Raw genomic sequence first — 26,140 nt, 5'->3', positions numbered from 1 at the left:
TCCACCCTGGACGCCCCAGTGCCCCTCATTGTCAGCCCCCCCACCTCTTAAAGCCCCTGCCCCTTAGAACTCCCCTGTACTAGTCCTGCCCCCAGAGCCCCCAAGTATGCCCCAGAGCTCCCCAGTGCCACCCTCTGCCTCTTGTAGCTCCCTCACTCCCAGAGCCCCACAGCACTAGCTCTGTCCCTGGAGCCCCCAGTGCCTGCCACCAACTCCCCCCCAGCCCTGCGCTGCCTCCCAGCCACCAACAGAGCGCTGCTGCCCGGGTTGCAGCACCTCCAAAGATGTTTTGTTGGGCTCCACGCAGCCCTCACACTGTGCAGTGAACCTCTCTTCCACAGCCAGGAGGAGCCCCTGCCCCTGCCTGTCACTGGTTGGCTGAGAGGCAGGTCAGAACATGTCTCTTCTAACAGACATGGCAGGAGGGGAGGCACTGAGAGGTGTATCCTAGCCCCGGTCTCCAGAGCTTCTGTAGCCCAGCAGCCAGAGATTCTTAGCTGGGTGCCAGTCCGTGGACTGGTGGCTGGGAACCACTGGTGTAGGTGGTGCTCTTGGCCAGTAAAAATGGGCGTTGCCATTTTTCCTCCTCACTTTGTAAACTATTTTATAGTGTCTGTCTTTCAAATTATTTTGTTGCCCAGATCTCTGACATGTTCTGATAGATATTTTAGCAGAGACTGTAGAGATTAGACTCGCTGTGTAATACATGGTGTTTATGCAGGTTTCCTTGGATTTAGGAGTAGTTGTAAATTTGGAAAATTGTTTTGCTCCTTAGCCATACAAAAAAAGATCTTCACTTTCAGTTATGATTTTTTTTGTCCATATTATTTGTTTCTAACAGTGTGACGGATCTAGTTCTGGGCGCGAGCGCGCAACCCCCTATGCGGGGTCACATCCCAGTGAGTCCGCTGTCGGGTTTTTACGGTTTCAGTATTTTGGTGGGCGCGAGCTCCCGATGCCCCCCCTGGGGTGGGGGAGAGTAAAGCAGGGCCCAGCGAGCCCGGCACTCCCAGTTCATTTCCCGGGTTCCTAAGTCCTTCCCCTCGGTTCTTGGGGTGGCGGGACCTCCCATCTCCGTCTTACTCCCTTTTCTCCTGTGTTGGGTGCAGCATGGTGGAATCCAGGGGCTTAGGGGGACCCGGGCCCACCCTCTCCACCGGGTCCCAGCCCGGGGCCCTAAGGGTTTGGGTGCTGACCCTCATCCGGCTGACAGGGTCCCACCCCGTAATGCGTCAGCCCACGGGTGCCAGAGTGGCCCTGCCCTGGGCTGCTTCCTAGCTGCCCTTGAGTCCGTGGTTTCCAGGCCCAGGCCGGTAATCCTTACTTCTTCGTCAGAGTTACGCAGGATTCTGCTCTACCGCTCCCCCAGTGTCCCGTCTCCACCGGGGAGGGAGGAATGGCCTCCCTGGCGTCCTCCTCCTTGCCCTGGCTCCGGGGCGGCTTTTGAACCTCCCGCCGGAGGTCACGCCATCTCCTCCGCCCCCGGCGTTACCGGCGCCCCTACATCAGGATGCAGGGGACGGAGTTGTGTCATAGCATCCTTCGCCGGGACTGTGCACATCTAGCTCGGCCCGCTAGCTGGCCCTACTCCTCGCGGCCGCAGGGCTCTGCTCCTCACGGTGTTCGGCGGGCGCACCTTCCCGGCGGCGCGTTGGCCTCCTGGGCACTCTGCCGAGGCTGGGGCCGCTGCCGGCCCATTACAAAATGTAAAAACTGGGTGAGAAATTAATGAGGTTCAAAAAATAATTATGCAAGTTTATGGAGGATAGTTCCATCAGCGTATGTCTCCACAGCAAAGAGGTATCCCGAAATAGCTACCCCATGTCTTTTGAACATGTCTGCTATTGCGAAACATAGCAGATGCGCTATTTCGCCGTCCCTGTAAACTTCATTCTACAAGGAGTAAGGATGGCTCAAAATAGCGCTGTATTTCACAATTTGGCGCTGTGTAGATAGCACCAAATGACAAAATAAGCTATTTTGAAATAGACCCATAATACGCTATGCAATTTGTGTAGCACAAATTGCGTATCTTATTTTGAGTTTCGGGTGCTGTGTAGACACACCTCTAGTGGCTATTACCTCAGATGGTCAGGAATGCAACCCATGCACTGCATCTTCCTAGCCTCTGACTTTCAGAAGCTGAGAGTGGGCAACAGGGAGATGGATCGCTTGATGATTGCCTGTTGTACTCATTCCCTTTGATGTATCTGGTATTGCGTGCTGTTGGAAAAGAAGATGCTGGGCTAGATGGGCCATTGGTCTTACCCAGTATGGCCATTCTCATGTTCTGCTATAGTTATAGATAACAGTCCATTTGTTTAAAAAAAAGTAAATTGTTGGAAACTTGTTTCAATACATAGATCATGGAAATTTTGTACATTTTGATTTGCTGATGCACAAACCAGTTTAGAGTAAGTTCTAAGCCGGTATTTTAATTTTGGAATTTGTTCATCCCTTTGTTGTTGGATTACAGCAAGGATTAGTTGTCATCGGTCGACAAAATAGAGAATATTTTCCATTTACCAGAAAACAAATTTAATGTAAATGTAAATAAAACTATTGTAGTTTGTTTTAGTGCCCATCCCCAACTTCATTTGCTATCCACATCTTTTATTTTCTTGTTGTTTGTTATTTTAACTAAAACATTTTTTGGCTGTGTAACTGCCTTTTTAAACATGGTTTAAGTATTAATTATTGGTAATCATCAGATTACAAATAATTATATAATTTTACATGTCTACTTTTTAAGTATAAATAATTCATTTTTCTTCTTCAGAAGGGGCGTCACACTCATTTGAAGCATAGAGGTAGTTTCTCTTTTTAATTAAGCTCAGTAGGCATGGTATAAACTTAAAATTGCATATTTGTGACAGCTAAATGTTTTTAAGAAGCCTACATGTTTCATTGTTGTCTGGCTTTAGGTCCCATAACAGTAGAGGCCTGCAAATCTATAAGTATCTGCTTTATATTAGTGAGTATTCACATCCACAGATGTCAATGCACATAAATTAATGGAGATTACCTGTCTCCTAGAACTGGAAGGGACCTTGAAAGGTCATTAAGTCCAGTCCCCTGCCTTCACAGCAGGACCAAGTACCATTCCTGACAAATTTTTGCCCCAAATCCCTAAATGTCCTCCATAAGGATTGAACTGACAACCCTGGGTTTAGCAGGCCAATGCTCAAACTAGTGAGCTATCCCTCCCCTTTTGTGGCTCTTTTTTTGAATACAGATGCAGGTATGGATACAGATTTTATATCTACCCAGAGCTCTACATATCAGTGGAGCTTTTGAGAATACAGGCAGTCCCCAGGTTACATGGATCCAACTTACTTCGGATCCCTACTTACAAACGGGGTGAGGCAACCCTGCACTAGCTGCTTCCCCCCAGCAGACCAGGGAGACACAAAGCTAGCGCACCCTCCTCCCCCAGCAGACCAGGGAGACGCGGAGCGGCTTTTCTCAGCAGACACCTCAGCTTGAGAATAAAGGACTGAGGGAAGTGAGGTGTGGGAGAATAAAACTGAGCTCTGGAGAAATGTTTGGCTAGAGTTTCCCCTACAATATGTACCAGTTCCGACTTACATACAAATTCAACTTAAGAACAAACCTACAGTCCCTATCTTGTACGTAACCCGGGGACTGCCTGTACAGTGGCAGATCCAGTTGCCTGGACATGGACACCTAATAACCAGTGACCCAGAGAGATCTAGATTCCCTGACTCTTAGCGGGGAGACAGAGCATGGGCAGTGGATCAGAGTAAGGCTTCTGCCCAGGGCCTGTCCCCGTGGGAGCCAAGCCCCCGCCCCACCCAGCACCACAGGGAGGTGGGGAGTCATGTGGCCCTAGCCTGCCTGGCCCCAGAGCATGGGGAGAGAGGGCGGCAAGTGGCATGTGACCCCAGTCTCCCCACCCCTAGAGCACAGAAAGGGCAGGCAGCACATGGCCAAGCCACCCTTGCCCCAGAGCACGAGGACGGCAGGTGGCATGTGGTCCTGAAGTATGAGAGCGGGCAGTGCATAGCACCAGCCTTCCCAGCCCTGGAGCATGGGGAGGGTGGCATTCAGGGGCAGCAGCATTCTGACCCCAGTATGCCTATATTAGGCATTCTGTGTGTAGAGTGAGGGTACGTCTAGACTACATGCCTCTGTCGCCAGAGGCATGTAGATTAGGCTACCAGACATAGGAAAATGAAGCGGCGATTTAAATAATCGCTGCTTCATTTAAATTTACATGGCTGCCGCGCTGAGCCGACAAACAGCTGATCAGCTGTTTGTCGGCTCAGCGCGATAGTCTGGACGCGCGGGTGTCGACATCAAAGGTATTTGTTGACCACCCAGGTATGCCTCCTGGGATGAGGTATACCTGGGTGGTCGACAAATACCTTTGATGTCGCCACCCACGCGTCAAGACTATCGCGCTGAGCCGACAAACAGCTGATCAGCTGTTTGTCGGCTCAGCGTGGCAGCCATGTAAATTTAAATGAAGCAGCGATTATTTAAATCGCAGCTTCATTTTCCTATGTCTGGTAGCCTAATCTACATGCCTCTGGCGACAGAGGCATGTAGTCTAGACGTACCCTATGAGAGGGGCCAGGCTGGCAGTTTGGGAAGACAAAGCTTTCCCCTGCCTAGTTTACACATCACCCCTGAGGCAGAGCCACATTTCCCCATCTTAGAGATGAAGCAGTGGAGAGGTGTAAGATGGGAGGTAAGTGTTGTTTGCTAACTGAGAAGTCTGATTGAGGACATCAGAGTGCTGAGCAAAGGGGGAGAGCTTTGCATGTGACCTTCATTTTTTCTGTATTAAGGTTCTAGTCAACTAATACACCCTACTGTTTGACATAACTGACTGTCACTGCATATGCTTGTGGAGGTAGAGTGCTCAGTGAGATTGGATAAGTCTCCCTCAGTGGTCTGTCTCAGTGTTCTAGCAGAGCAGAGCTCACAGTGTAAAGGTAGCTTCAGGGGGTAACTGAGTTAGTCTGTTACAGAAAAAAAACAACAAATAGTCTGGTAGCACTTTATAGACTAACACAACATGTAGCTGGCATCATGAGCTTTCGTGGGCACAGCCCACTTCTTCAGATGACCGGAGTGGGCTGTGCCCACAAAAACTCATGATACCATCTACATGTTTTGTTAGTCTATAAAGTGCTACCAAACCAGTGTAAAGGTAGAGTGCTAAAGGCCTAGAGATCCAGTATAAGGAGGGGGTGAAACCATATGATTTACCTTAGAGAAGGGAGTGGAGTCTGGCACACTAAAAGGGTCTTTCCAGAGAATGTTCCAAAGCTGAGATCCTAACACAGTTATTGTGGTGTGTGACAATATTATCCTGACTTGACAGCTGGACTAGCACTCATATGAATGAGAGGTTTGCAGAATATTTAGCTGTTTGTTCAATATTTTATTGTTGCATCAAGTGAGAAAATGTTTTACTTTTTAGATTACCAGAAAGGTTGCCCTTTGCTTCTCTTTCTTTCCCCCTTTTAGTATATTGTATAGTGTAAATATTTAAAAAATTTTGGTCTAGCCAACAAATGCTACATCTTGTGTCACTGATATAAATTAATTTGAGGCTATGAGTTGTGTGCTCTGAGGAATTGTACCTCTCTTCTCTGAACCTAAGGTTGAGAAACAGGACTGTTACTCTTGCCCTGGGTGAGCAAGATTATGTTGGCACTGATGAGTTACTGTTGGGCTTCAGCGTTTCCATCCTAGTGAAATTAATGAGAAATAGGAAATTTCCCACTACTGAAGCTAACTTTAGGCATGTAAAATCCCTGTTAATTGGTTAACTGGTTAACCAATTAAAGTGGGGGGATGGGAGACTTCTCTAGCCCCACTGGACTTCTGGAGTGCGCCCTCCCCTACGCCACAGCTGGGCTGCAGCACCATCCACTCTACCCCCCACCACAGACAAGGGCTACCAGCTGGCTGGTTGGAGCAGTCCCTGCCTGCAGTGAAGGGACCAAACCGGACCTGCTATGGTGAGTGGCTCCTCCAGTCGGCTGGTCAGAGTAGCCCCTACTTGCTGTGGGTAGGGTTGCCAGGTATCCGGTTTTGAACCTGACAGTCCAGTATTTGAGCTTTCTGTTCGGGAAACAAATTGAGAAAATATAAATGTCCAGTATTTTCTAAATAAGATGTAATATAGATTGTGATGTAATGTCAAGTGTGTCTGGTATTTTTGTTGAAACCATCTGGCAACCCTAGCAGTGGGCCCCGTGGGGTTGGAGCAGCTCCCTGCCCATAGCGGGCAGGGAGCTACTCTAGCCCCTACCAGTTAAGAACCGGTAAGCCTCACCCATGAAGAGCGAGGCTTACCAGTTAACCATTCACATCCCTAGATATCTTCACTGCAAAATGTGTGTGTGTTTATCTTTTTAACAATGGGGGGGCGGTAACTAATCTGCATTAGCTGTGCCATTGTAAAATACTAGGTAGGGTAGGTCAATGCTGTGTCTCTGCCTATGATTAACCTTGTCTGATTTACCTCACAGTAAAACTACAGTGCTTTATCTCCATTAGGATTTTAGAGTGGACTAGTTAGTGCATGGTATCCTGTGGTAAAAAACACTTTTCTGGGCAGTGAAAACAAAGTGTGCCATTGTTTCAGGCTATTTGCAGAGTTTAGGAAGACAACAGCATCAGTTACCCTTAATTAACATTTGGAAGTTCTCTCTCCAATGATGAATGCTAGATACTGACTTTTTAAAAAGGAATGGTGTTTATGTTCTGCATATAAACATCTTTCAGGCTGCATAAGCACATCAGGTGGGGATTGTTTTATAGTCTGTCTAAATGTGGTAGGAGAGATACGGAGCACAGTTTGTTGTTGAAAATTTATATCAGTAATTGATGATTGAGTGACCCAAAGCCTGCCATTGAGTTCAGTAGGCTCCGGATCAGGCCCTTCATCTTCCTTACTGATCCATGACAATCACTGTTGCAATGGTTCTCTAGAGAGTTGGTGGAAGCTTTCCTGATAGATCAGAGAATGAAGCATTCTGAGAAAGAAATAGTGGATTTCAAATGGGTACTGCAAGAGCAGATAGTGCATGAAATAGGATATTTCTCTTATGAAGTGGTTCTCAAAATGAAATATTAGAGAATTACTGCGTTAGTTGTTAAATGAATTGGTTCTTTTTTAAAATGTTATTTTAAATTGAACATTGTTTCTCTGTGTGCTTGAGTTTAATAACATGGTTTCCTGTTGTTTATTTGACAGGCATACAGGAGTTTCCAGAAAACATCAAAAACTGTAAAGTTTTGGCAATTGTTGAGGCCAGTGTAAATCCAATTTCAAAGTAAGTTGCATTTTGGGGAAAAAAAGCCTAATTCTTCTTTCTATTTAGTGTATTGTATGCTTGTATAGTTATATATGGAGTTAGTAATGCCACCTATAGTTGCCAAGCAGTTCCTATTATAAGATGCTCTTCTTCAGTTGCTTACAACTTTGCCATATTTTAACTGTCTAGGCTGAAATGTTCTGTGCTGGGCATTTGCTTCAGATTGAGTTTAATATAGTATTCCCAGTCCTCTAGGATTGACCTAGAGTCTACAGGAATTAAAGATTAATCTTTAATGTCATGTGATGAAACCTCCCAGGAATACATCCAACCAAAGTTGGTAATCCTAGTTTGATTAAAGCTTCAGCAAAAACAATTTAACCATTTCCAAGAACAAAGTTAGAGGAAAAATATATATTTGCTCCTGGTTTTAAAAAAAACCCAACCAAATAAACAAAAAAATTGAATTCTTATGACTGTTTCATTGAGATGCTTGAGTGTCCCTGTGCTTTAGAGCAGCAACTTGAAATTTAGCATTGAGATACTATGTCCCTGTGTTTGTATGAAAATTTGTGCAAGTTATAAAACTTTGACAAATTGCATTTGCCACAACAAATAATATAATAATTATTGTATTGCAGTAACTTGCTAACATTTGGCAGGTAAAGTCTCCAGAGAGTCCATCCGCATTGAGCAGACTTAAGCCCAGTTCTGTAGGCACTGAGCAGGATTTTACCTGCAATTACTGTTCCTGGTGTCTGTAGCACTGGCAGTGAAACTAAGAACAAGGAGATTTGTCTCTGGTGTCCATTCAGCACAGAGGAGGAAGCAGCCTGACTGAAATGCAGATGGGACAAGCACTGAGCAAGAGTGGGAAGATAAGTTAAATTTGGACAGCAAGCTGAGGCAAGGTAATTGGTCCGAGAAAATGAGATTGAAGGCATTATTGAGGGAGAGACAGGACTGGCACAGGGACAGGCAGGAGCAAGCAATGGCAAAAGTTACAAGATTCACAAGGGAAAGCAACAGAAGAGAGTGTCCACAAGAAAATATCCCCTCCAGAATCTGGAATTGAACTCAGGATCCCTGGGGCTCTTAGAACTGTGTCTGTTTTCATTTGTGAGCCCCTAAAAATTCCCAATGATGGTTCAGACCCTTTGGAAATCTTAGACATAGTCTGTGGACTCCCAGGGATCCATAGACCACAAGCCACTGAAAATCACTGATCTAGACTCTAGCCTATTTCACAGAACACAAATGATGGACCATTTGCCCAGTATCTGGAAATAGTGGTAGCACAGGTGGTATCTCTGGTGAAAATGACCATCACTCCACTTCCACTCCTAAAAAAACCCAAAGTCTCAAGGAATTTTACTAATTTTTCACTAGCCTTGGTATCTTCACTGAGTGCATCTTACACAGTTGGATGCAATGTGAAAACAAGTCTTTTAGATAGGTAAACCGTAACCTGTTCATTCCATTGAAAAACAAAGGCTTTGAAACTGATCCTGATATGAAAAGATAGCCAGTGCAGGCTGAGACTGTCTTGTAAAAATGATGATACACCTTATTTTTAACAGGTATGTAAAGAAACTATATTGTATTGTAAGAGACTTCAACATAAGTGATTTATGCTTCATTGAAACAAAAACACTGCCTTTTTTTAAATGTAGGCTTCCAGATGGATTTTCCCAACTGTTAAACCTAACCCAGCTGTACCTGAATGATGCTTTCCTTGAGTTTTTGCCAGCCAATTTTGGCAGGTAAGTTTAGTTTGCGTCTGAAAACCTGCAATACTAAGTTTTGCTTCTTAACTACTCAAAAAAGCTTTTGCTGGCTCTTACAGAATAGGAGGTAAATCTCTAACAAGTTTTTCTGTGCCATGTAACTTCAAGCAAGTAAAACAATAAAACACCAACATTCTCTTTAATAGATCTTCCTAAGTGTTCTATTTCTACTCTTGAGAAACTTTACCAAACATTACTTAGTGGGAAATAACAATTAGATGCTTCTCTCACTTTTATAAGAGAAGTCTGCTTGTTTTTAATTGTGAAAAACTAATCTTACCGAAATTCAGCTTGTTCACCATTTAGATGTTGGAATAGAGCAAAACAGAGACTTCATCTTCAGCAGTCTACTTATCACTATTCCATTCATTTTTATAGACATATGTTTTTATACATCAGTACACTTGTGTAATTCAGTGATTCCTGTACATTTAGTGCTTAAAAACATATTCACTATCCGTTATCGCAGAACCCTGAGTTATAGGTTCTGCCCAAGATGGAACTGGATTACCATTGAGCCCTCTGATTCACCAGTCTGTGCTTCCTCCGTGGTGCTCCTGTGATAAGTTGCCCAGCTTGCATTTACCCGAACATTCACACAATCAGGGATACACTCAGCTGAACTTATGTGCAGGCTTTCTGACAGATAGCTGCATGAACCAACAATAGAGAGGCTACTGCCAAAATAACTTCCAGCTTTCCAGCTCTCTGCCCACCCCAAGTAGAAATCCAAAATTATACCATCTTGCGCTATATAGGGAACTGTACAGTGTAAACTCAAAGAGTTTGCCTCTCTCTCAATATAAGAGAAAATGCAACAGACTCTTGAACTAAGATTCCCAAACACTGAACTGTAAACTTTCTGGTTTAGATTAAAACATAAAATATATTTATGAATTACAAAAAAGAGATTGTAAGTGATAGCAAACAGATCAAAGAAGATGACATAGTAAATGAACAAACATGCAAACTAAGTTTAATATTCTTGAAAGATATGATTTGAGTTACCAGTCTCTTACCCTGAGTGATGTTATAAGCAGGCTGCAGGTTCTTAATTCACAAGCTACACTTGCTTTGCAGCTTGAAATCCCCAGGTTTTTCTTACATGGGTTAGAAATGCCTCTAGCCTGGATCTAGCACTTTCCCCCATTTAGTCTTTTCCTCAGGTGTTTCCAGGAGTTTTCTTTCATGCAGAATAAAGAATAAGAGATGATGATGTCACTCTCTGTCTTAAATAGGTTAGCGTATTGTGAGAACCCTTTGTCCCAAACTCAGTTTAAGGAAAAACACTGGTATCCAAGACGGAATCCAGAGTAATTTGGCCTGGTTACATATCCTTGCATACCTTGCTGAGTCATAGCAGCCATTGATTATAAGCTAGCCAAAACGTTCACAGGAAGGGTAAGTTCTTTCAGGATCCATTGTATTTGCTACTGGGCCACCAGCACAGTCAAGGTTCTTCATTGTTGTACCAGAAAGATTATTTGTGGGTGTCATTCAGAGTAGTCATGTTCTGAGATACAGATACATTGTCTTCTTAACTTTAAATACAAAAATGATATATACATACAAATAGGATAATCATATTCAGCAAATCATAGCTTTTCAAATGACACCTCACATGTCCTCTCTGGTACAGAATGCATCATAAATATGCCATAATCATATACTGAAGAATATGGGATGCAATGTCATATCCTGTAGTAAGCAAATTTGCTCTAATTAGATTAACATGAGGAAAACACTTATACCCTGCCCAACTCTAGGTTAATTCTTCAGTGCAAAAAACGATATGATGGTATAAGTAAGAAGATAATCATTTTTGGGTCAGTACTGTCTGTCCTTTCCTCTTTGCTCTTTTGGTTTGGACACATCTGCTTTGTAGCAGTCTTCTTCCCTGTTGTTTCTGGCTCTTTCTTTCAACCCTTTTCCCCTCCTGTGTCCCACCCAAACTTTTCTTTCAGGAGCAACACTAATTTACACCTGCTGAGGATCTGACCCTTGGAGTCCAAGTGATTGTGATCCTATAATTCTAGTCAATTCAGTAGAGAGCAGAAGTATAGCACTACTCTTCTAGAGGTGCTGTGGTAGTTGGGCAACTGATAGACACTCAGTAAAATGCAAGAACAAAAGTAGTATGTTATTCATGCATTTACCGTGACTTTTGCTTTTAGGCTTATGTTGACCTAGATCTCTCTTAGGTTTATATTCATTTCCTGAACTTACTATTTTTAAAAAAATCACTGTACATTTAACATTTTGAGTACAAATAGGTTGAAGGGAATTGAGTTTTCTTCACTCTTAGAACTGAGTCATTAGGCATGTCTATTCTTTGAACTGGAGGTGGAAATTCCATCTCGAGGACATGCTTGCTTGTTCTTATTGAGCTAGAATGCTAAAAACAGAGTTTAGCTACAGCAGGAAGAGGGCCTACCTACCCCAAGAATGATAAGAACATAAGAACAGCCGTACTGGGTCAGACCAAAGGTCCATCTAGCCCAGTATCCTGTCTGCCGACAGTAGCCAGCACCAGGTGCCCCAGAGAGGGTGGACCAAAGATAATGATCAAGCGATTTGTCTCCTGCCATCCCTCTCCAGCCTCTGACAAACAGAGGCCAAGGACACCATTTTATCCCCTGGCTAATAGCCTTTTATGGACCTAACCTCCATGAAATTATCTAGCTTCTCTTTAAACTCTATTATAGTCCTAGCCTTCACAGCCTCCTCTGGCAAGGAGTTCTACAGGTTTACATGCTGTGTGAAGAACTCTCTGTTATTAGTTTTAAACCTGCTCCCCATTAATTTCATTTGGTGTCCTCTAGTTCTTCTATTTAGGGAACTAATAAATAACTTTTCTTTATCGGCCCTCTCCACGCCACTCATGATTTTATATACCTCTATCATATCCCCCCTCAGTCTCCTCTTTTCTAAACTGAAAAGTCCCAGTTGCTTTAACCTCTCCTCATATGGGACCTGTTCCCAATCCCTAATCATTTTAGTTGCCCTTTTCTGAACCCTTTCCAAGGCCAAAATATCTTTTTTGAGGTGAGGAGACCACACCTGTACACAGTATTCAAAATGTGGGTGTACCATAGTTTTATACAGAGGCAGTAAGATATTCTGTGTCTTATTTTTTATCCCTTTCTTAATAATTCCTAGCATCCTATTTGCCTTTTTGATCGCCACTGCACACTGTGTGGAAGTTTTCAGAGAACTGTCCACGATAACTCCAAGATCTCTTTCCTGATTTGTCGTAACCAAATTAGCCCCCATCATACTGTACATATAGTTGGGGTTATTTTTCCCAATGTGCATTACTTTACACTTATCCACATGAAATTTCATTTGCCATTTTGTTGCCCAATCACTCAGTTTGGTGAGATCTTCTTGGAGTCCCTCACAGTCTGCTTCTGTCTTGACTATCCTAAACAGTTTGGTATCATCTGCAAACTTTACCACCTCACTGCTTACCCCTTTCTCCAGATCATTTATGAATAAGTTGAAAAGGATTGGTCCCAGGACTGACCCTTGGGGGACACCCCTCTCCAATCTGAAAATTTACCATTTATTCCTACCCTTTGTTTCCTGTCTTTTAACCAGTTCTCAGTCCAAGAAAGGACCTTCCCTGTTATCCCATGGCCATGTAATTTATACAAGAGGCTTTGGTGAGGGACCTTGTCAAGGGCTTTCTCAAAATCTAAGTATACTATGTCTACTGGATCCCCGTTGTCCGCATGTTTGTTAACTCTTTCAAAGAATGATCACATGTGAACTATTGGGTAGGTCCCTGAGGTGGCTAGCCCCCTCACACTACCTTGGCTATCCTTTTTCACTGTGCTAGGGCAGGTACCTCTCCTCAAGCTGGAATTTATAGCTATATCTTGAAGTGTAGACATAATGTCATGGTGTTCTGGGTATAAATCAGACCTTTTCTCAGGCTGTCAGGTTGGTGGGTGTCTGCTTGTTTGCTGTCCCCTATGGTCATTCTGGGGTATAGTGGTCCCTAGTGTCATAGCCTTCCCTTTCCTTTTTGGAACAACCAAACCCTGACCGTGGTTTAAGTTGTGATGAGGGGAAGCTGTAAACCCAATTTGGTGGTCCTAGCTCTTACCCTTCAGGAGGAGTTCTTGAACAAACAGACTGATGAATAGATAGATGCATAAACTCTCTCAAATATATAGTAGCTATACAGAGGATTAAAAGAGGCAAGTAAAAGAAATAAAAATTGATGTTGTTACAAGCAAATACTAGTGAAAATACATTTCTACTAGTGTAAAACTTATGCTTGTAAAGTACAGGATTTGTTCAAGATGGTTTCTCTCACCAATCTAACGAGCACCTCTGCCTAAGAATTGTATGCATCCTGTGAAATTGATTTATCTTGTCTCCTTTGCCTCACCTCAACATTTTTGATTTGCACCCACCTGTTATATCTGTCACCTAGCAAAATGAGATCCAATGTGGTTGAGGCTTATACATGGCACTACAATATAAATATGTTATAATATTTTTTGAAATTTAAAATTAATGGAAATTGGGATGCAAATCTCTTAATAGCTTTGAAAATCTCAGACTTGTTTTCTAAAATATACATGTACTGACTTAAAACAACTTAATTTCTAGGCTAATAGAGCTGATCAGGAATTATTAACAGATCTTACAGTGTGAATTGTTATAGTTAGCCCTCCCCCCTAATACACACACACATTTTAAACTGCAAAGTTTACAGTAGAATTTCCTGGGATAAGGTGGCTGAGAGAGCGTCTTTTTTGGAACTTATCATTTATTCTTACATTTGTCTCTTATTGTGCTCTGTAGAAGAGCTCACAGAGGCTCAAAAGCATGTCTCTAACAGAAGTGATCACAGCCACTTTTCTCTAATATCCTGGAACTAACATTGCTATAGCTACACTCCATACAGAAAGATTTCCTATTTAGTAATGTGATGAACATAAGAACGGCCATACTGGGTCACACTAAAGTTCCATCGAGCCCTGTCTTCTGACAGTGGCCAATGCCAGGTGCCTCCAAAAAGAATGAACAGAACAGATAATCATCAATCATTCCTAGCTTCTGACAAACAAATGCTAAGGACATCATTCCTTCTCAGCCTGACTAATAGCCATTGATGGACCTATCCTCCATAAATGTATCTAGCTCTTTTTTTAACCCTTTTAAAGTCCTGGCCTTCACAACATCAACTAGCAAAGAATTCCACAGGTTGACTCTGTGTTGCATGAAAAATAACTTCCTTTTGTTCCTTTTAAACCTGCTACCTATTAATTTAATTTGGTGATCTCTAGTTCTTGGGTTATGCAGGGGTGGGCAATAATTTTTGGCCAGGGGACATTTTTGAAGTGGCCCCAGGCCAGGCTGGAAGGGGCGAGGCCTAATCTTGAAGGGGCAAGGCCAGAATGCTTCCAGGTTTCCCCATCCCCAGACCATAATTGGTCTGGGGGTGGGGGATCCCTTTTGTCCACCCTTCCCAATAGGTACCCATGCCCCTGGCAGGGCAGGAAGAGGCTTCACTCACTCCCCCACTCCCAGGCCCTGATTGGTCTGGAGGTGGGGGAAGTGCGGGAAGCCTCCTCTGACCCTGTGAGCAGCGCGTGGTGCTTTGAAGTACTGCACACTCCTTGCAGGCTTAGACAGGATAAAGGAAGCTTTGTGCAGCTCCCCCTCCCCGAGGTCCTGATTGGCCTGGGGGTCGGGGGGAGCATGCGAAACCTCCTCTCACCCTACCTCCTCCCTGCAGAGGGAACATAGCACTTCAAAGTGCCATGCGCTGCTTTCAGGACGGGAGGAGACATCATGTGCTCCCCCGCCCCCAACTCCTAATTGGCTTGGGGGCAGGGGAGCTGTGCAAAGCTTCCCTCGCCTTGCTCCCGCCCTGCGCGAGCGTATGGCACTTTGAAGTACTGTGTGGTCCTCATAGGTGGAAGAGAGGGCGGAGGAAACTTCGCATGCTCCTCCTGCCCCCAGGCCAATCAGGGCTTGGGAGTGGGGGATCACATGACATCTCCCCCCATGCTGCAAGCAGCGCAGTGTGCTTCAAAGCACTTCATGCTGCTCACAGGGCAGGAAGAAGCTTTGTGTGCTCCCCCACCCCCAGCCCTTAATTGGCCTGGGGGTGTGGGAACGGCAGGGCCTCCATGGGCCGGATCAACCCGCTTGGCGGACCGGATGCCACCCTTGGTTATGGAATAAGTAAATAACTTTTCCTTATTGACTATGTCTATACCAGTCATGATTTTATAGACCTCTGTTGTATTCCCACTTAGTCTCCTCTTTTCTAAGCTGAAAAGTCTGGTTTTTTAATTTCTCTTGTTACCCGTTTTCTGAACTTTTTCTAATGCTAAGATATCTTTTTGAGATGAGGTGACCACATCTGCATTCAGTGTTCAAGATGTGGGCATACCATGGATTTATACAGAAGTTATAAGATTTTCTTTGTCTTATTCTCTATCCCTTTTTTAATGATTCCTAACATTCCATTTGCTTTTTTTGACTGCTGCTGCATATTGAGTATGTTTTCAGAGAACTATCCACAATGACTCTTACTCTTGAGTCTCAATAGCTAATTTAGTCCGCATCATTTTGTATGTATAGTTGGAATTATTTTTCCAATGTGCATTACTTTGCATTTATCAACATGAAAATTCATTTGCCATTTTGTTGCCCAGTTTCCTAATTTTGTGAGATCTTTTTGAAGCTCTTCACAGTCTGCTTTGGTCTTAGCTATCCCGAGCAGTTTAATATCATCTGAAAATTTTGCCTCCTCACTGTTTACCCCTTTTTTCCAGATGGTTTTATAAAAGTGTTGAATAGAATTGGTCCCAATACAGACCCCTGTGGGACATCACTAGTTACCCTCTCCGTTCTGAAAACTGACCATGTATATCTACCCTTTGTTTCTTATCTTTTAACCAGCTCTCAGTCTGAGAGGATCTTTCCTCTTATCCCATTCAGATACTTAATTAGTCTTGTGTATGAATAGAATTACAGAAAGAAACAAGAAATTGTAAAGAATAGTGAATTTTTCAGCTATACATGTTACACATTTCAAAATACTAAAAATGAGGGAATAAACTAGAATTGAAATTAAACCTCCAAAATGTGCTTCAAAAAAACATTTTTATTTCCTGTTGTACATTTTGCAGATTTATAGGCATCTGTCTTAGGCACACTTTGATACACATTTAAAATTTATATATATAAATATTTATATAAATAATATACTGATTACTGTTCTTTTTTCATGTTTTGTAAACACAGCTGAGTTTTAGTTAGCTGTTACTCTAAATGTGGGAACAAAGTGTAAATGTCATGTGATGTCTGCTTAATTTACCTGGAGTGAGCATTGTCAAAATGGAGTTTAAATATAAGCCATTTGGCTCTCTCATTCACTGGTGCACCAAATAACAATCTTCTAGCCACAGGATTTTCTGGCCTTTCTTTGAGGTTTTGATTTTATTTCTTCCCCCTCTTCCTTCCTCCCCCTCCCCCCCCCCAAAAAAAAAAGAACAACACTTGTTAAGGAGATGTTCAAAATATAATTTGTGTCCTTTCTTGTGTCCTGGAGTCTTTTGCAAGGGCCTGTCTGTTCCCCCACAGGATTATGCTCCCATCTGCCTGGGATTCAAGTAATAGTAAACCTTTCTGATCTTGCATGCTGCCCGTAGGATTACACTCTGCAGGCCATCTGTCAGAGTCACATTGAAACTGTGTTCTTTCAAGGTATATCACATCCACTACTTTCCCCATACTCATAGAGCCTGTTATCTCATCATAGAAGGCAACTGGGTTTGTCAGGCATGACTTCCCCTTCCATTTTGACTAAGCTTCCTAGTCCGAACTACCGTTACTCCTCGTGAAACCTAGGACGTGTAGACATACCCTTGGATATTAGGAAAAGCTATTTCATTAGGTGGGTAGTGAAGCACTAGAATGAGTTACACAGGGAGGAGGTGGAATCTCCATCCTTTGAGGTTTTTAACACCTACCTTGACAAAGCTCTGGCTGTAATCATTTAATTGGCGTTAAGGATGTTAAATTGTGGTTAATTGACTAGTCGAGTAGTCGTTGGAATTTCCATCGACTACTCAACTAGTCAATAGGCATTTCCACATTCCTCCTTTGAAATGTACGAGCTTGTACATTTCAAAGGGGAATGCGGAAGTTTGCGTGCAGACCGGGGCCAGCGGAAAGTCCCGGGCTGCACACGGACTTGCCTGCTTTGAAATGTACAAGAGTCCCCAGCCGGGACTGTGCATTTTAAAGCCACAGTGCCCTCATGGAGCCCAGGGTGAGCGGGGGACATGCTGCGCTGCGGTGTAAGCATGCTGCAGCATTTCAGTGGAACCTGGGATCAGCTGCTACTTCTGCATTTCAAAGGGGTATCAGCAGTGGGGCACTGACCCTTTGAAATACAGAGGCAGCGTATTAATGGGGCAGTGTTGCATAGCTGAGCCGGGGATCAGCTGTCTGGCGGCTGCCCTTTGAAACTCCACCTTGGGGTTTCAAAGTAGCAGCACTGAACAGCTGATCCCTGGTCAGCCGTGCGGTGCTGTCCCTTTGAAGTACCCCTTCTCACTCCCCCTCCCCCTTTGCTGCCTCTATCTGATAGATGCAGCAAGGGGGGGAATTGGCTAGTCAACTGACTATCGGGTAAGCATTTGCTATTGATATCCTATTAACAACCTTAGTTGGCATTGGTCCTGCTTGGTGCAAGGAGTTGTACATGATGATCTCCTGAGGTCTCTTTCAACCTTAATATTCTATGATTCTATCATGTGATCTGTAGTCTGATAGCCTCATCTGAGAGGTAGCTGGTTAGTCTGATTGGGCCCAGCTGATTGGGAAAAGCTCAACTGCCATTGAGGTTGAAAAGTGTTGAGGGAGCCAGCACTTCATAGGAATAGGGTATTAGAACAGTGAAGCTAAATATACTATTTATATATTTTGTTTGTCTCTATGAGTATGTCTACACAGCAGGGCTACAGTTGAATTAAGCTACACAACTTCAGCTACATCAGTTGTGTAGTTTAAGTTGAAATAGCTTAATTTGGCATTTTTCGGAGTAAGAAGTCTTCCAGCTCGACATTATTTTGAAATAAAGGCTTGTTGTGTAGACGCTCACTATGTTACTTCGGAATAACATCAGTTATTTTGAAATAACGCTGCTATGTAGATGTACCCTTAAGGTGGTACGGGACCATTGTTGTTTCCTAAATAGGATAGTTATTCAGATCTAAATTACACATTTAAATTTTCTGGAGTGTTATTTGTATGTCTTTAATTAATTCAGACCTTCTCTAAGGAAATGCTTCATTTAATCATCATATACATTTATTTAAAGACAGAGATAGACATTAAGGATGTTTTCTACTCTACCAAGTAAAGCCCTATGTAGGTGGAGTGATGAATGACTGAGGAGATGAATGCCAACCTCCTCAATCCCCCAAAACCAGAATAAAGGTACTGATCTTCTAAACCTCTTTCTCATGCTTAGTCTGTGAATGCTATTCCAACGTGTTCATAAACACAAATCTACCCACTTAGCCCACCTCCAAAGTGGCCTCCTGTTCCAGTCCATGTGGCAGCAGTGCAGATACCTACTTTTTCCTGATATATAGGATAGGCACAGGTAGGCTTTTATAGCCACTCAGTCAGTGGACTCCCTACTCAGCTACATGTCCTATTTTGTATCTCCCAGAGTTTGATGCATCTCTCAGTACTTGGAAACAGCTGAAGGGATAATTTGAATGTAGGAGAAAATTGATAAGTCTAAGGAAGACAACAGAAACAACACTGTCTCTATTCTTTCAGTGACTCATGTAGTAGGAAGCAATGGTTTGATAGCGCAAATTGCAGATGAGGATAGAAGAATGGGAGATCATTTCCAGTAGTATTCTAGGAGATTCACAGATACTGAGGATAGCATCAAGTGAATCGAAGGGTGTTCATGCCTTATCAGGAAGTCAAAGAGATCATTCAGCGGGTTCAAGAAACCTTGGGCAAGCTGTAAAACAAATGTTCTAATTGTCAATTTGAATTATTATATGTATTTCCTGGCCCATGATTGGGAGAGCTTCTGCAACATTCTGCCTGAGTTTTAACTTCATAGCCATAGATTATCTTAAGATGCCATGGTGCCAAGACCTAAGAGATATGCCTAGTGAAAATCCCATCATTCTGCTTGTCACAAAATGATCTGCTTAGGCAAACTAAGTTTTCCTTGACATACTAACTCACCAACACAAGTGATCTAGATATAAGGGAGTCGAACCCCTCCCTTTTTTTTTTAAAAAAAAGGAGGGTGGGGAAGAGGAGATGCTGACATATACTATCTTCTTTAAAGATAAAGTGCAGCTTAGGCCATACCCAGCCTTTCTCCCAAAGGTAATCTTGGAGTTTCACATGGGCCAACACATCGTTTTCCCAGTCTTCTGTCTGAAGCCTCATGCGACCAATGACCAACGACATCTGCATGCACTAGATGTCAGGAGGACGTTAGCATTCTGTCTGGAAAAAGAAAGCCCTTCCGTAAGTCCACATACAGCTGTTTGTGGCTTATGTGGATGGGATGAAAGTCCATCTGGTGTTGTCCCAGATGATATCCAGATGCATCTGCATGTGTTATGACTTTGCGGGCATTCCGGCCCCAGATTTAGTCAAGGCTCATTCTACTAGGGCCCACACCTCATCTGCAGCCTTTCAGGTGAATGTCCCGATCCACAGAATCTATCCAACGGCAACGTGGTCATCGGTACAAACCTACAGCCCTCTATGTGATCATGTAAGACAATGCAGCCCTCTACATGATCATGTAAGGCGATGCAGCCCTCTACATGATCATGTAAGGCGATGCAGCCTTTGGTAGAGTGGTGTTGCAATCTGCATGTTCTTGAGTCTTCTACCCGCCTCCACAGACATTACTAGCAATCACCTATGTTGAATGGACATAATCAAGCACTCAAAGGAGAAAAAAGAGTTACCTTTTTCTGTAACTGGTGTTCTTGGAGATGTGTTGCTCATGTCCATTCAACCTCCCACTCTCCGTCCCTGCTGCCAGAGTCTTTCTGGCAAAAAGAAATAATGAGGGAAGAGCGCTCTATATAGCATGGCATATGTGCACCACTCCAGGGGGTCACTGAAACCCAGGCCCCCACTGGTACTACTGAGGGAAAATCTTTGGGTGCTGGTGCATGTGGCAAGCACACACACCTATGTGGAATGGACATGAGCAACACATCTCAAACACCATCTACAGAAACAGGTAACTGTTTTTTTTTTCATGTCCACTGAAAGTAGAACAAGACACAATGGGCATAATCTGCATCAAGGGCGATTTAGGTTAGACATTAGGAAACTGTTTCTAACTAAGAATAGTAAAATGTTGCAATAGGCTTCTAAGGGAGGATGTGGAATCACCACCTGAAGATTTTTAAGAACAGGTTGGACAATCGTCCGTCAAAGATGATTTAGTTGTACTTGGTCATGCTTCAGCATAGGGGGCTGGGCTTGATGATTTCTTGAGGTCCTTACTAGCTCCATATTTCTATGGTTCTCTGATGGGTATTTGGGGGAATAGAGACAAGAGGTATTGTTTTAATGTAGCTTTATGTACAGAATATGTGGTGTAGTTTTAACAGATTCTTTATATCAAAATTTGTGTTGTAATTAGTTTTCTTTAATCCTACTCTTTCCCTCTCAAATGACCTTTTGTTTTGATGTCTTTGGAGAATGTATATAAACTAAGAATTGTTTGGAACATGTAAAAAAATCTGTAGGTAGAGGAGAACACACACAGCAGTGTGACTTTTTGTACAGACTGTTTTTTCAGTCTTAAATTTAAAAACATTTTGGGTGTAAATGATTTTGAGTACATTTTGTACAACTGTCTTTCAATACAGTGTTTGTTTCTATCACAGTTTCTGTTTTGACATAAAATAGCAATATTTCACCTTGTAATGGTCAGTCATTCTGTTATTTATTTTATTACAGGCTAACTAAACTCCAGATATTGGAACTTAGAGAAAACCAGTTAAAAATGTTGCCAAAGTAAGTACAGATGAAATATTTAAAGTACATGCCTGCTTTGTTTTCAGTTCCTTCTCATGATCAGTCTCTTCCTTGTCCTGGCTTTCCAAATTGACTTTTATTCTCTCATCTGGAGCCCAATGGACTGCTTGATCTTCTACCTAAGATAACTAGAGTTTTTCCTGACTAGTACTGTGTTGATTTTCCCCTCTTTCCCCCGTCAAAGGGATTGTGTCCCAAGGATTATACCTTAAATCTAGTTGTGTGCATGTTATGATTCCAGCTAGGGATGTTAAAATGCATTTATTTAGTGGTTACAGGCTGCCCCCAACTTGCGATTGGTTCCGGAGGTTGTGTCGCAAGTTGAGGGCGTCGTAACTCGAGTCATAAATGCGGGGCTGAAGACGTAAGTAGGGGGATTTCTGTCCTTTCCACACTTACAGAAAAGGCCGTAAGTGCAAGGGATAGTAACCTGGGGCCGTCGCAAAGCGGGGGCCTCCTGTATATCTTTATGGGTGGGGAAGCACCCCAGAAACTGGTGCACATGGGGAGACAGCTTATAAACAGGCTTCCTACAAGCATCAGTTCCTGCAGATCCATTCTGCTCTCCTATCCCTATACTGCTGGGGAAGGGGACAGGTGGGAGCTGGTACATTCAAGGAGCTGTCTTTTAAACCAACTCCCCTGTGAGCATCAGCTCTCACTCCGCGCTGATACAGAGGCAGTGGGGACACAGTACAAATAGCCATGTAAACATTCACATACCTAATTCCAGCTAAAAATGTCATATATTGTAATCCATCAATTTCCCTCTCTAGAAATCTTGGCAAATTTTATTGTATTACTTACTCTTACTCGCTGTGTGTGCATGCCGAATAACTATTTTAATGGCACTAAATCTTTTTACTTTATCGTTGAAATCTTTTGTGGATATTATTCAAATTCTAACATTAGATACAATGTATGTGGGATTAATAGACACTTAGGCTATGTCTAGACTACATGGCTCCGTCGACGGAGCCATGTAAAATAGTTTATTCGGCATAGTCAAAGAAGCGGGGATTTAAATAATCCCCGCTGCATTAAAATAAACATAAAATAAAATAAAACCTTGTTTCACAAGGCATATCGGAGCGGTTGACAAAGGCTTCCTTTGTCGACCGCACCGTGTCTAGACTGCCATGCTGTGCTGCATCAGCTGATCGTTGGCACAGCACTGCGGCCATGTTTATTTTAATGAAGCGGGGATTATTTAAATCCCCGCTTCTTTGACTATGCCGAATAACTATTTTACATGGCTCCTCTTCTTGTGTGAAGTACCTCGGAGATAACCACATTCCTGCCAAATGCCTGAACTGCTCTAGTCTTACTGCTAGGGCCAGGCAAGACAGGGAGTTTTGGCTGAAGATGATACTCCATGACAAGTCTTTTCCGCCTTCTCAGAACCAAGACCCTCAGGTTTTCTCTAAGGACAAGCCTAAGCCTTCCAAGACCTCCAAAAAGTGATCCAGTACGCTCCACCTGCCTGAGACTCTCAGAAGAAGTGAGTCTCTCCAGCAAAATGTCTTGCACCACTGCCGACATCCCACCATAGTAAAGGAGATGTTCCTGTCTTGGCAGGTGCTGGCACGAGCTGTATCCAGTAACAATCAGCACCGCAAACTCTCTGCCTCCGCCCCCCAGCACCAGCCTCTTTGGCATGGGACGTGGTGCCGAAAATACCTCAAGCATAGGGATGTCTGTGAGTAGTCAACTAGTTGACCACCCGATAAGCATAAGCTTATCAGGTAGTCAACTGGAATATTTGAGAGGCAGCAAGGGGAGGGGGGACAGGAGCCTATGCTCGAGGGAGCCTGTTTAAAAGCCAGTTTCTCCCAGCACTGTATCTGTGGTGCTGCCCTGTCCCCATCCTCTACTGCCTCTATTAGAGGTGGGGGGGGGGGATAGGAAAGGCAGTTACTGCTGGGCCTCCCCTCCTGCAGATAGTGGCTGCTGCCACCAACCTGCCACAAACAAGGGCTTGTGTGGAGCAGCCTCTGTTCATGGTGGACAGGGCTGTCGGTCGTGAACAGGGGCTGCTGGACCAGTGCGAGCCAGGACTGAGCAGTCCCGGCTCACACTGGTCCGGGATGCAGAGCCACAGAGTGAGTGGTTCCCGGAGCCAGCACCAGCCAGGACTGGTCCCAGCTCAAGTTGGCTCCTGCAGCTACCCCCACTGCAGAGCGGTCCTTATCGACTAATTGTGTCATCAATATAAATTGTATTGATGACACAATTAGCCAGATAACAGTAATTTAACATCCTTACTCCAGCACCAATGCCTCCCGCACCGGTGCCGTACTACCAACCAGAACTGAACTCTGCTCACGGCACCACTTCAGCCACAGTATGAACATGTTTCACCCCACAATAGATCAAGACTGCATCTCCACAGCCACAAAGAGATGCTATCCCATCTTCGACACTGTCCTCACTGCTTTCAGCACCAACAGATCTCCTATGCTGTTGCTCACTGAGCCTCCCAGGTTACCAGCTGTCTCCAGCCATAGCGGCCATGAAACGGATGAGCAGCCAAACTCATTCTCCTCTCAGCATTCTTTTGTGACACAGCATTCCTTTCTGTTGTGCCATCAGCATCGCTCCTTCTCAAGCCCAGGAAGATGAAGCCCCAAATGAGGAGGATTTTTCAGAAGAGGAACCACTCAAAACATCCTCTTTTTCCTGTCCAGATGAGGCTGTAATCTCTGCCGCACCTTCACCCTCAGATGATTTGAAGCTGTTCCAAGACTGTTTAAGATATCCCTTTCAAGAGGTCCAGGAGAAGCAACACAAGCTCCTTCAGATTCTCAAGTCGACAGTACCATCCAAAATAGTGTTGCCTATAGATTAGGCCATTATGGAGTCACCAGATATCATCTGGAAGACACCAGCCTCTATCACCCCAGTCAGTAAGTGGGCTGATAAAAAATATTTTGTCCCTGCTAAAAACATGGACTTTTTGTTCTCTCATCCCCAGCCTAACTTCCTAGGGGTTGATGCTGTATACCATTGCAACAAGCAATCCCCCATTTAAGTCTGCCTCATATGATAAAGACCACAAGAGGCTTGATTTATTTGGGAGAAAATTTTAATCCTTTGCCATGCTGCTGCTCAGGGTAGCTAACTTATTCAGCCCTCTTAGCTAACTATGATTTCACCAATTACTTCAAATTGGAGGAACTCCTGGAACATCTTCTAAAGCAGAAATGCCCTGTCCTCCAATCAGTCATACAAGAAGACCACAGAATAGTATGTACCACCGTGCAATCAGCACTCGATGTCACGGACTTGGCTGTTCTGGCTGCTGCTACAGCCATAGTCATGTGGTGAGCAGCATGGTGCCAATCCTTGGGTATCCCTAAGAAGCTACAGATCAAGGTTGAGGACTTGCCATTTGATAAGAGTGAGGGTTTTTTGGCTAAGACAGATGAGGTCCTGCATTCTGTGAAGGATACATGAACTGCCTTACGGCTTTTGGAATGTACATACCAAGTAAAAGGAGATGCTATACACCTTATCAGAAGCTGAGAGACACTGGCTTTAGTTGACCTCAATTCAGACATTTTGATACTAACGTATCTAAGCCTGGACCAGCTCTCTGGGAACCACCACAGGGCCAGCCTCTGACCACCTTCACACCCAAGAAGCAATTTTGAGGCTTTGGTTGAGCATCTGCCCAACCTCTTCCAACACAAAGTGGTAGCTCAGTCACCAGCTATTTTCCTGCACTGATTGCATCCATATTACAATCAATAGGCAACAATAACAGATCAAAGGGTCCAGAAAATTATTCCAGAGGGATATGCCATTCCATTCCTGCCCATCCCTCTTCAGGGGCCTCTTCCACAAGCTTCTTCTGCGGCATAAGGCGAACATCTTCGTATATAGGAGTTCTAGAGCCTGTTCTCATTCCATTCCAGGGTAACGGCTTTTATTCCAATTACTTCCTCATTGAGAAAAAGAACAGTTCGGAGAACCATCCTAGACCTAGAGAAGTTTGTCCAAAAACAAAAGTTGAAAATGGTGACCGTAACAGCTATTATCCCAGTGTGCTAGACCAGGAGGACTGGTCACAGCCCTCTACCTACAAGATGCTCACTTCCACATAATCATATACCCCACCCACGGACACTTTCTATGCTTTGCTGTGGCTCACAACCATTATCAGTGCTAAGTATGACCTTTAGGCTTTTTATGGTCCACAGAGTTTTCTCCAAAACCCTCGCAGTCGCTAGATCTAATCTACATTGCCCAGGGGTTATAATATTTCCTTACATAGACGATGACTCTTAAAAGGATCCACGCAAGCAGAGACGACCTCAATGAACCACAAGAACAGAACTCCTTTTCGAAGCCTTGGCCTTCTCATCAACAAGTCCAAATCCATCCTCGAACCCACTCAGAGGCTGGAATTTATCTGAGCCCTTTTAGACTCCACCAAGGCCATGCCTTCTTACTAAGATATTGCTTCTAAAAGACCTCATCAGTGTAGTGACCAGTGACCCTCAGATATCTGTTTTGATCTGTCTGTGAATCCTTGGACACATGATAGCAACCACTTATATAGTCAAACATGCCAGACTACATATGCACTGCCTTCAAAGATGTATCTCTACTGTATATACCCCCATGATGCATTCCCTTCACAAACAAACTGCAGTTCCTCCCAATGTATTATCCTTCCTCCAGTGGTGAATTGTTCCCACAAACCTTCTCTCAGATGTTCCTTTTCACCATGTGCCTCCACCACTGGTTATCACTACAGATGCTTCCTTCATGGACTGGGGAGCCCACCTTGACCATCACGTAGCAGAAGGCAGTTGGTCACTACCAGAGTCCTGACTGCACATAAATCTCCTTGAAGTAAGAGCTTTTAGAAGAGCCTATGAATACTTTTAACCCTTCATTCAAAACAATTAAAATACTCATAGACAACATGACATCATGTTCTATGTCAACAGGCAGGGTGGAGAC

General features: G+C 43.7%; 1 protein-coding gene across 6 annotated transcripts in view; it reads left to right on the top strand.

Moving 5' to 3' along the window:
• ERBIN (erbb2 interacting protein) overlaps window positions 1–26,140 on the top strand; it is a 252,164-nt gene that overhangs the window by 152,130 nt on the left and 73,894 nt on the right. For all 6 annotated transcript variants that reach the window (XM_075932367.2, XM_075932365.2, XM_075932362.2 and 3 more), the window contains 3 exons: window positions 7,238–7,316; window positions 8,972–9,061; window positions 21,092–21,148. In XM_075932367.2, coding sequence (XP_075788482.2) covers window positions 7,238–7,316; window positions 8,972–9,061; window positions 21,092–21,148 — 226 coding nt within the window. The remainder of the gene's footprint in view (window positions 1–7,237; window positions 7,317–8,971; window positions 9,062–21,091; window positions 21,149–26,140) is intronic.

The sequence above is a fragment of the Pelodiscus sinensis genome, chromosome 6 (assembly GCF_052426305.1).
Source record: "Pelodiscus sinensis isolate ZL-2025 chromosome 6, ASM5242630v1, whole genome shotgun sequence".
Classification (NCBI taxonomy): domain Eukaryota; kingdom Metazoa; phylum Chordata; order Testudines; family Trionychidae; genus Pelodiscus; species Pelodiscus sinensis.
The sequence above is the reverse complement of the archived record's forward strand: the minus strand, read 5'-3'. Positions and strand labels throughout refer to the sequence as shown.